The sequence below is a fragment of the Culex quinquefasciatus genome, chromosome 3, assembly GCF_015732765.1.
Source record: "Culex quinquefasciatus strain JHB chromosome 3, VPISU_Cqui_1.0_pri_paternal, whole genome shotgun sequence".
Classification (NCBI taxonomy): Eukaryota; Metazoa; Arthropoda; class Insecta; order Diptera; family Culicidae; genus Culex; species Culex quinquefasciatus.
Window position 1 is genome coordinate 47,609,925 of NC_051863.1, and position 12,020 is coordinate 47,621,944.

Genomic DNA, 12,020 nt, shown 5'->3' on the forward strand with positions numbered 1-12,020 from the left:
TATGGAAATTGTGTGTATGAAATTGCCGGGACCCGTGGTGTAGGGGTAAGCGTGATTGCCTCTCACCCAGTCGGCCTGGGTTCGATCCCAGACGGTCCCGGTGGCATTTTTCGAGACGAGATTTGTCTGATCACGGTCTGATCGGTGGAGTCGCTGGTAGGCAGTTGGACTCACAATCCAAAGGTCGTCCGTTCGAATCCCGTGGTGGATGGAAGCTAAGGTGTAAAAAGAGGTTTGCAATTGCCTCAATAATCAAGCCTTCGAACACCTAGTTTCGAGTAGGAATCTCGCAATCGAGAACGCCAAGGCAATGCTGTAGAGCGAATAATTTGATTTTTTTTTTGGAAATTGTCCACGAGAGGGTCTGAGAATTCAAAAAAGTGTTCACGTGGTTTATGGATGGTCCCATGGTTTGCATGATAATTTTTACTTGTTATGTAAACTTACATTTGAAATCAAAAATGATGATATTTGTGCATTTAAACCAATCAGCTCAAAATGAAAAAAAGGAAGGGGTATACAGTTCTTCAAAATAAGTCAAGGGGGAATGGAAGGAAAAAAAGGTTGAGGAGCACTGTTGTAAAGTATCGCAGTTATGAACAATTAAAAAATAAATACATTTATATCACAGTGCCTCAGAATACAAAAAAAAACTAATCTTTTCAACAAAAACTTTTCTACTCGGGATAACATAAAAGTAAACAACTTCACACTCCCTTCAGTCCGAAAGCTCCCGTGCTCAACCCCTCTTTACTACGACGAACGTGAGTTTCCTGGAAAAGCTCCCGCATGCCGGCATATTTCGGGAGCGTCCCCCCCAAAACCAGCTGATTGAGTGTCCCGGCGTTACGCAACTTCTCTCCCGAAGAGAGTGAGCTAAAGTCACACTCATTCTCACGGGCACTCACCTTTGGTCAACGGAACAAATCCTAATTGTAACGCATTACTTCCGAAAACTCCACGCCGCCAGAGTCAGTCTGGTGTGAAAAATCACATGATTCGGTTTAGGAATTTTCCCTCCGAGGGGAGGGCTTTGAACGTTTTCGGTGAGATTTTTCGCGGTTTTGGCCCAAGTTTTCCACGTGATTGATGGTTTGTTCGAGAGGAAGATTTCCGAATTGTTCTCGTGGTGTTTGTGTGATTTTGTCAACAGAAAAAAAAGTTATGATGCCCTGAGGGCAAATGTTATTTTTGTTTTAAGAGTCAAATAAAACTCCCAGATTCTGGATGTGATGTGGTGGTGACCCAATTTCCGAACAACAACGGTGGCAACATCGACGACGCGGAACGGGAAATGTCAACAAGCCCAGCAGGTTCCGTTGTTGAGCTATCGATTGAGGAGAAGTGCTTCGTCCTCTCTGGAGAGCCACTCCAAACAAGGTGTAGCGCGGTTCTGTTCTGTTGAGTTAGCAGGAAGGTACTTCTGAGGAAGGACCTGTGAATGGTTCACACTGGGGCTAGTTGGTAAACGCCAGGCCTCGCTAGAGTTGAATGAGCGATAAAATTGGTTAGAGGTTGTAATTATAGTTATTAGTGCAGAGTGCAGTCGCCGCCACTGACCGGACTTGGGCAAGGAGGGGTCATTATGGAAACGGACAAGGATACGTTCGGGCAGGACGCGCCAAATAGGTAAACTATATTTGAATGAATTATTAGTGGTAGATTCACGAATTGTTTATTAACATGATAAAATCAACAGAATCGGTAAATCATGCTGAACGGAGTGTCATTTGTACAACAAAACCTGCAACAACATATCGACGCTGTTGTGTTATCTTGTCGCACCCGCCATTTCGACGTTGAGAGAAAAACGCGTTTTAATGTTTGACTTTGAATAAACAAAAACTAGAGCACGCATTGTAAACAATAACAAACACGTTTTGTTTGGCTGACCATTCTGTGCACTGTCCCGAAGTTTGGTTGAAGTTGGTTGATAGAGTCCCGAGTTATAATTACAAATGTTTACGGTAGTCTAACTTGTACGTGCGTCAAACGCGTTCTGACCTGAAATCCCTTTGACCAGTTGTCGCACATACATCAATTTTCAGGGAGTGACAAGATAGCACGACATGATTGAAACTTCTTTTATATGTAGAGTGACAACAATGCACGGAGTTTTTTTTTTCGGTTTTTATTGAATATCTCAGGATTGAAATCGAATTTTTGGGATCTGTGAAGGTTAAAAAGTGAGACATTGTAAGCTGCACAAAATGGCGTTCTTATCTCAATTTGGCCCAAAATGCACGTGCGACAAGTTAGCACGACGGCGACGATATTCAGTAAATTGTTGTGTGCCGTCAGTGGGGGTGGCATTGGGTCTGGGGGGTGAGATTGGGTCAAAATGATTTTTGTTACGGATTTTACCATTTTCAGGTTCTTCTCAATGAAACTAAATTCTGTTAAAATGGTTGTGTAGGGGACAACATAAGATGACTTAGCTGAAAAAAACTCGCTTCAAGAACAAAACCTGACATTATGAAAGTTGTGGTACGTTTTTGGCCAAAAATTACCTCTCGAAAAATCAACATTTTAATATTTTTGTTCGAACAAGAAACACTGTTGGATGACTTGTTTACCATATCTTTGTATTTGAGCATCATTTTAAGGGGTAGGCGTGGCTGAATGGTTACGCTGTTCGCTTTGTAAGCGGAAGGTTCTGGGTTCGATTCCCATCTGCTCCTATAGAGAAATTATGGAAAGAAGGAATTCTGAACACTTGAATATGAACGAAAAATTCATTAGCTCGCGGCGGGGTTTGATCCCCCGTCCTTTGGGTCAGCAGACAAAAATGCTAACCACCATCGAGGCTTAGTTGTCTAGAAGAATTAAGAATGCTATAAGAATCCATGAAACTTGATTGGAATCTGTGTGAACCTAAGTACAGAAAATGCAATATTGAATGCAAGTTGAATTCAAGGACTGGTTGCATAATTGTTAGGCGAATATTGAACTTTCAACACGACCAGAATTCACCACAAAAAGCTTGGTGAACCGAATTGGAAAGCTTCCAAAATGAATCCAAGAACATACGAAGAATTAAGGACTATAAATAGATTTGACCGGCCGCATCACTTACCACGGTGAATCCTGGCTTCACACCCATCTTACTAACACCCTCAAACCTCACGTGATACTTTGTCGAAGACGCAGCCGATTTAGCGGTCTTCATCATTCAAGTATCGGACTAAAATTCCTATCCACTTCCCCGTGTCTTATCACTGGTCGTGGCCGGCGCTGTGATTGGCTAGCATGATAGGGACATTTGAAAGTTGCGAAGTGGTGATGATTGGTTCCTACACTTCATCTGTGGTCCACGGAGCAATTCTTGGAGGTCCTGGTCAATAACAGAGTAGCAACTACGGGTAGACACCAATGCTATGCTATGCTTTGTATTTGAGCATCATTTTAGTTTCATTTGATCCAAAATCATCATAAATTAACATGATTGGGTTGTTCCTAGAACAAATCCTGTCATTTTGAAAGCTGTCTAAAGTTGTGGTACGTTTTTGGCCAAAAATTACCACTCGAAAAATCAACATTTTTAATATTTTTGTTGGAACAAGAAACACTTTTGGATGACTTGTTTACCATATCTTTGTATTTGAGCATCATTTTAGTTTCATTTGACCCGAAATCATCATAAATCAACATGATTGGGTTGTGAAATTATTCAAAACCTTATCTTTTTATCACCTTTCAAAGTATACAATTCATAAGATTATTAGAATTAAAAATAAGACACTTACATTTTAAAACGAATTTCGTGAATTGTATTAATTTTTTTTCAAAGCGATCTGTAGTAGATACCGTTGGTTTCAAGAGCGAGTCCACGTACAGTGAATACCCTTTTTGTATAGGACGTCATTTAGACCTCACCAATCTGCTTGAAATTTTCAGGGGTCATTTGTACGTATAAAACTAGCATCTGGCCAAAATATGAGCACTCTAGGTCAACAGAAAGTGGGGCAAATCGGGACACACAGTTTAATTGTTCAAAAACGTCAAAAATCTTAAAAAGGCTTAGGTGAAACTCAATAAAAAAATTAAATTTAAAATACATCTGAAAGGGCTTGAAAAATTGGTTAAATCTAAAGGGAGCTATTGGCATTTTAGTGAAAAATAGCATAATTTTCAAACTCAGATAAAAAAGTGTTCCATCCAGATATCAACTCGATTCGACCCGGAGCTTGTAGGGAACAACTGGGACTACCATCTGAGACTGATAACGCTTTGGGTATGGCAGTTTACCACATAAAATATACACTTTTTCTCTTAGTGAATTTTTTGGTTGTAAATTTTTGCTCGGGGGACCCCTTAGATCCCATTTTCTAGTAATAATTTTATCATATTCATGTTCCTGAGTCAGGGACCGGCCCGTGGCTTAATGGCTACGGCTCCCGCCTCATAAGCGGAAGGTTCCGGGTTCGATTCCCGACCGGTCTCCTTGAAATTATTCGACTATAATTCAACTTTGAATATGAACAAAAAACGCATGGAATCAGGTGGGATTCGAACTCACACCTTTGGATTGGTAGTCAGATGCTCTAGCCACTCGGCCACCGAGGGGTTGACACCCCTTGAGTGAATTAATCCGTAGTGGTGAAATAATGTCACAAGGTCATTTACTATATATTACAACAATCCCTTTCCCAACGATTCCCCTACACACACAGTGGTTGGTACGGTATGTCCTCACTTCTTCTTCTTCCCCTGATGATTCCATGAAATGTGGGTTCCGTTCATAGAATCTGTCTCTTGCGGTTAATGCAACGCAGTAGGCCGGGCCGCTTTAGTGAGTGTAATACATTTCGGGGGTTCTCGAAAGTACTGCAATCACTAATAATGACAAGAAAGAACTTGAGGCGTAATCTAACCATAAGTTCTTCCCGGATGCTTTCTTCGGACTGGCTGCGCTTGTGTTCGATTAGATTAGATTAGATTAGATTAGATTATCATATTCATGTTCCTGAGTCAATTTCACAATAGAAACTCGTGCAACGTGCCGAGTACATTACCTTACAAACAATAGAGCTACACAATTTAGTTTCGCTGATTGTTATCGGCGTCGCCTGGACTAAGTGGAAAGAAAGTTCATTTCTCGATAATCACACTTTCGAAACGAAATAATGAGTCCTAGTCAACAGAGTGGGGGCCCTGCCCGTAAGCTACGTAGAATTCGGCTCTGTATAATTGAAATGGTGAAGAAAATGTAGTGGGGTGGGTGATGAACACAACGAAAAGCTCCAAAAACTTTATCAGCACGAAGCACAAGAAAGTAATTTGAACATTTCGTGAGCTGCTGCTGCTGCCGGATAATGAAATCGTCAGATGTGTCACAAAGTGTGTGGGCGGTGATTTTGCCCCCCAAACATTGCTCAAGCATTGCTAGTGGAGTGAAATTAATGGTGGTCCATTCGTTGGGAAAATATTGTGGGCTGACCAGCAGGGTGAGGGGATGTTAGGGGATGGTTCGAGTGAATGACCATTTGAACGGAAGACCGGTCAGAAATTAGTGACCATTAGGGGCCGTTTCGGCTGATGGATGACATCCATGTGGTGGGTCGGATATGAGTTTATTGAGTTTAATTTCAGTTTCAATTTATTGCTTTCATGACGAAAAAGAACGAAACTTTTGAAGCGAATTTAATTACAATTTTGAACAACGCAATATCGAGCGGTGAGACGAGATACGTCATGTTGATCCTTCGGGTACAACCTTTAGGCCGTGTAACATCCAGCTACATATTGTGACAGCCCAAGCGCAAGCAACCACATGTCCGTGCCCATGCAGAATTACAATAACGTAATATTGCGAAACGTATAGCCGGTGGCAATCTGAAAGCTCCGGTGGGGATGAGAGCTGGAAAGATGGACATTGAAATATAGCGATTGTGTCACGTTCCCCAGAAAACCATTCCCCCGAAAACCATTCCCCAGAAAACCGTTCCCCAGAAAACCATTCCCCCGAATGTACCATTTCCCAGAAAATTATTCCCCAAAATGTACCATTTCCCAGAAAACCATTCCCCAGAAAAGTTTCTTTCTCGAAAAATCAAAGTAGTTTCAAATATTAGTTTGTTTGAAATTTCTTAGAAAATATAAAAATTAGACAAGGTTATTTTATCCATGCCAAGAAATTTTCCTTTTTTTTGACAACAATTCTTGAGAAAATAACAGAAAATGTTAATTCGGCTTATGACTCGTTCTATTATTCTAAGAAATTTTCCCTTCTTTTAAAGTCATGTTAAATTTGTTATACAAATGCCGAATAAATTGCAGTTTCTTTTTATTCCTTGTTTTCCGTGAATGCTATTTTTATTTTGCAAAGAAGAAAAATGTTTGTTAAAATTAAAATATGATTATGGGTGTCATTGGTATAATTCCATTTGACATATTGGACCTTTGGCATATTGCTCATTTTGCATGATGATTTAAATTTTCAAAATTTGATTTAAGGTGACAAAATTTAATTTATCATTTTTGGAAGAAGAAAACTCTCTTGACATACAATAACTGACTTATTTTTCCTTCTTTAAAGGTTGTTGAATTTCACCTTCTTTAAAGAAGGGAAAACTGTCTTGACTTGTGATATCTGCTAACAGAAGTTGAATTTTCGCTTTAAAGTTTTTTTCTTTCTTGTATTCTTTCTTGCTTCCATAAGGAAAAACTCTCTTGACTAGTGATAACAAATTTAAAAAGTTGTGTAAGTGGTCAAGTATTTTTTCCTTTACATAAAGAAGGGAAAATTAAACCCGTGTCAGCAGTTATAAAAACAAGGCTATAAATTTTTCCCTTCCTTAAAGAAGGGAAAACTCTCCTCCTCCCTTTTAAAGGTAAAATTCAACTTGTATCAGTCAGTAAAGTTTTCCTTTCTTTAAAAAAGGGAAAAATTTCTAGCCTTGTAATAACTGCTGACACAAGTTAACGTGGTGATTATTGCACTCGAGCGTAATATTTCAATCTTTATTTCTCGCATCACGTTCGAGATTTTTCGATCTAAATATTATGATCATAATTTGTCAATGGTAAGTCAAAAAGTCAAATTAAAAACATTTTCAAAATTCTCAAAAAAAATCAAAAAGTTTGGAATTCAAAAATCAAAATTAAAGAGCAAAGAAATTTTAAAATGAAAAAATTCAAAAATTCTGATTTTTTTTTGTTTTTTGAAAATTTGAAATTATGAAAATCTTGATTTTTTTTTTGAATTTTTGGAAATTTTGGAAATTTTAAAAATTTTGAAAACTTTAAAATTTTTGGAAATTTTGAAAATTTAGGTAATTTTGATCATTTTGGAAATTTTGTAAAATTTTGGAAATTTTAAAAAAATTGAAAATTTCGGAAATTTTGGAAATTTTGGAAATTTTGGAAATTTTGGAAATTTTGGAAATTTTGGAAATTTTGGAAATTTTGGAAATTTTGGAAATTTTGGAAATTTTGGAAATTTTGGAAATTTTGGAAATTTTGGAAATTTTGGAAATTTTGGAATTTTTGGAAATTTTGAAATTTTGGAAATTTTGGAAATTTTGGAAATTTTGGAAATTTTGGAAATTTTGGAAATTTTGGAAATTTTGGAAATTTTGGAAATTTTGGAAATTTTGGAAATTTTGAAAATTTTAGAAATTTTGGAAATTTTAGAAATTTTGAAAAATTTGGAAATTTTAAAAATTTTGGAAATTTTGGAAATTTTGGAAATTTTGGAAATTTTGGAAATTTTGGAAATTTTGGAAATTTTGGAAATTTTGGAAATTTTGGAAATTTTGGAAATTTTGGAAATTTTGGAAATTTGGAAATTTTGGAAATTTTGGAAATTTTGGAAATTTTGGAAATTTTGGAAATTTTGGAAATTTTGGAAATTTTGGAAATTTTGGAAATTTTGGAAATTTTGGAAATTTTGGAAATTTTGGAAATTTTGGAAATTTTGGAAATTTTGGAAATTTTGGATATTTTGGAAATTTTAAAAATTTTGGAAATTTAAAAAGTTTGGAAAATTTTAAAAACATTCAAAAATTTTGAATTTTTTTTTTAAATTTTGGAAATAATTATAATCACCACGATAAATATTTCTGGGGAACGGTACATTCTGGGGAACAATACATTCTGGGGAAAGGTTTTCTGGGGAACGGTTCATTCTGGGGAATTGATTTCTGGGGAATGGTATTCGGGGGAATGGTTTTCTGGGGAACGTGACACAATCAAATGTAGCTGGAAGCCTCTCTAGGGTAACAGTTATCAAGTTTGTTCTGTTCGTTTCCCAACTTCGATTTCCGTAAATCTTTGCTCTAAGGGGTAATTTTGGTCCCTGATCACGAAATCGAGGTCCATTTTACGATATCTTGTAACGGTGGGCACGATCCCTTTCATTTTTTCTGGATTTTTAATAAGACACTTTTTCAGTGATGTCTTGCTGGAAACCGTGATGAGATAGAAATTTTGTGTCAAAGGGACTTTTGTGTAAAATTAGACGCCCGATTTGATGGCGTATTCAAAATAAGTTAAAAGTTATGAAACGAGAGACATGCCATTTTATGGGAAATTTATTGTATTTTTTCAGTCTGCCACAACCCAGAAGGGTTATTTTCCCTTAGGACATTTTATTTTTATTTTAAGATTACGGGTTTTTTTTGTTACTTTGCAGGGTTATTTTTAAGAGTGTATCAATGCCCTGGTGTCTACTTGAACATCACTGCTTCAAAATCTTTTCGTAAAGTTTTGATAACTCGTGAAGAATAAATGCAAACTGCTTATGTTATACATCACAATTTTTGTTTTTGTTTACACCCAGAACTGGGCATCGACATACGAGAGGATAAAGAGCACGGTTCGGTAGTAAAATGGTACTGAGTGCGGACGGAGAGGATAAATCCCGAAATAACCGAGAGTACTTTACTCATGGGTTCATTTTCCAAAAAAGTTCAACTATCAAATAAAAAAAAACGGTAACGAGACTCGAACCCAAGACTTTCGGCATATTGAACCGTGCCTTTGCCGTAAACAAAGTTGTTCAAATTTAGTGAGCACAGCAACTTTTCAGTTTCTTTTGGGGTTCTTAACAACTTCCTAAAGTTTGGGAACGATTGGTTAAGTCCCCACTTTGCGCAAAGCGATTGAATTTTCCATATAAATTTGTATGGGGAAAACCATTTTTTTGGATTTTGATATTTCAAAAATCCACGTTTCACGCTATATCAAAACCGGATTCATATTCGGTTGCTCTGAAATGTGCTCTATAACTTTTCCCAAGAGAGTATGGTGCTAACTTGTTCCTATAAAAAGATACGAAAAAAAGATACAGCGTTTTCAAAATTCGTCTAAAACGTGTTTTTTGCTCGAAAATCACGTTTTAGACGAGTTTTGAGGACGCTGTATCTTCTTTCAGGAGCAAGTTAGCACCATCAGGCCTGCAACAAGTTTCCAACCCAGCGTACACATGAAGCAAACCAAAATGTCTGTTCACTGCTAGCATGTGACTGCAAGCCTGCTTTGTCTATTCAACCACTGCCGCCTGACTTGTGCCGGTCGGCTGCTGGAGAATGAGAGACGTGAAAAAATGAGCTACACTCACTCAATTCGTGTCATATGACTGACTCGTAAAATCCTCTTTCAACACTATTTTGACTATTTTCCAACAGTTGAATGGTTGTAGACTATGCAAAACACTTAAAACAAACCATAACTTATATTCAAAATTACATTTCCACGCATAAATACGAACTTTTTGTGTAAAAACTTGTTTCTTTATGTGTGTGCGTGCAACGTCGAATGAGCGTTGGTCGACTACTGCCTCGCATTGCAGCTGCTCAATGAGCTAGGGCACTCACGACTGCGCCGGGTTTGTTTATGTCACGGTTTTGCGGTTCAGTGAATGGATCTCAAAAATTCGTGTCAGCGTCGCCGATTTTCGAGTCATGACCCCTGACATTTTCAGCTCTGAGCACCATACTCTCTTGGGGAAAGTTGTAGAACACCTTCCAGAGCATCAGAATATGAATTTGGTTTTGATATCGCTTAAAACGTGGATTTTTTAAATATCAAAATTCAAAAAAAAATGTTTTTTCCATACAAATTTAAATGGAAAATTGAATCGCTTTGCGCAATGTGAGGACATAACCAATCTTTCTCAAACTTTGGGGAGTTGTTTAGGACCCCAAAGGAACTGAAAAATTGCTGTGCTGGAAAATCGATTTTGTTTTTACACCCTAATGGGCCACTAGGGTGTAATAACAAAATCGTTCCCAAACTTTAGGAAGTTGTTAAGAACCCCAAAAGGAACTTAAAAGTTGCTGTGCTCACTAAATTTGAACAACTTTATTTTTTTCCATACAACCATATAACACCCTAATGGGCCACCATGGTTCGATAACTAAGTGGCGGTCATTTGTTCATATAAGCCACTAAATAAGATGAACTGTTTCAATGAACGAATGAACACGCGAGAGGTCTATAATATCGCTAAATAGAACATCTCATGTTTCTTTTCGGGAGGACTATCCCCTTGGTCTTTAACTTTGGGTGTACTCTACAACTTTGTAAACATAGAAAAAACATGACATTTTTAATGGAAAAATTATGTTCTAAAAGAAAAAAAAAATACCTCTCTAGGTTATTGCGAAAATAACATTACATTTTTCCATATAATGACGTGTTTTTTTTATTTTTGACAGTTGAGTATCGGGAAATTGCACACCCAAAATTCAGAGTCGAGATAATCGTTCTCTCAAAATTTATTGAGGGTTCAGTACCAAAATCGATAGAATAATGGTACCAACTCACACCATCATAACAAATGAGTTCATTCGTTAGTTGAATCAATAAATCTCCAACAAGTGTCATACATCGACTTCTGACTTCTCCTTGGTCACCAAGCTGTGGTGGCCGAGGCAGCTAAGTCATTGGATTGGTTTGTCAAAGGTCTCTGGTTCGATTCCCGTTGTCGACACTTTTGGTTTTTTGTTTGACGGATGAACTTTTTTTGCAAATGAACCTCGAGAGAATAGTTCTATCGCCCATCTCGAGCTGTGTTCTCTGCGTCCGTGAATGGTACCACTATTCTCTCGACTCGAGACCATCATTCTCTCGGACTAGCGCTGCCAGTTTTAGGTGCAGTGATTAAAAAAAATTGCAAAAAAAAAAAAATTGCGAAAGTTATGTTTTTTTTGTAATTTTGAGTAGGCTATCTCTTCACGGTTTCGAGCTACAAATCACTCAAGAATGTGTCTCAGAAAAACTAACTTGATCCACCTATGTGGTTGATGCCTTCCTCACTACTTCCTAAAAATTGATCCGGAGATATTTTTCATTTGATTTATTCATTCTTTGGAATAATCATAACTATCATAACTTAAACTGGGTTGCCAGATACAGACTCCTTTGGCAGGTATCTCGATTAGCTTTCCGACAAAAGATTGGTTGATGGATCCGGAAATTGTTTACAAAAAAAAGGAAGATCCAGCTTTGAAAAAGTACAAGAGAATAACTTAAGTGGTCAAAATGTGAGACAGAGTTGCCAGATCATCAATGTTTTTGACTCGTTGGAAAGGTCTTTCACTTACCTAACCAACAATGTGTAACACGATGGTATTTGAATCATTTTCTGGCAATTTATCTTGCATCCGCCTAAGCTGAGATGTGAACTACCTTTCAACAGCTGAAAAATTAAAACTTGGGAAAAGAGTTTGCTTTCACTTACCTAACCAACAATGTGAGCTTAAAGAATCGATGGTGAAGTTTTGTGTGTACCAACTAAGCAAATTTGATTTTACACCTAAAATTGGAGTAAAAAATCGACTGCATTTTCAACAGTTTGATAAAATCATATTTTTATTTTTAAAAATTGGCGGCACTATCAAATGTCCAATGGCCCATATCCATAATTTTACATCTAAAAATATGTAAATTCACTTCTTTTTTAGTGTATTGCCACTTTTTTCAACTAAAATTGGGGTAATATTACATCATAAAAGAGGTAATATTACACTCCCCAAATTAACTCAACTTTTTACTGTTTAGCTTAATTTAAAGTT

The 12,020-nt window shown here is 37.1% G+C and overlaps 1 protein-coding gene across 5 annotated transcripts in view; it reads left to right on the forward strand.

The window, feature by feature from the left end:
- The window catches only part of LOC6052037 (GTPase-activating Rap/Ran-GAP domain-like protein 3), a 333,316-nt gene that overhangs the window by 58,346 nt on the left and 262,950 nt on the right, over window positions 1-12,020 (forward strand). Inside the window, exon 1 of one of the 5 annotated variants that reach the window (XM_038264595.1) lies at window positions 985-1,629. The exons of the other annotated variants lie outside the window; for them this stretch is intronic. Coding sequence (XP_038120523.1) covers window positions 1,586-1,629 — 44 coding nt within the window. The 5' untranslated portion in view covers window positions 985-1,585. Of the gene's footprint in view, window positions 1-984; window positions 1,630-12,020 lie in introns of those variants that run through there. 5 annotated transcript variants of the gene reach the window in all.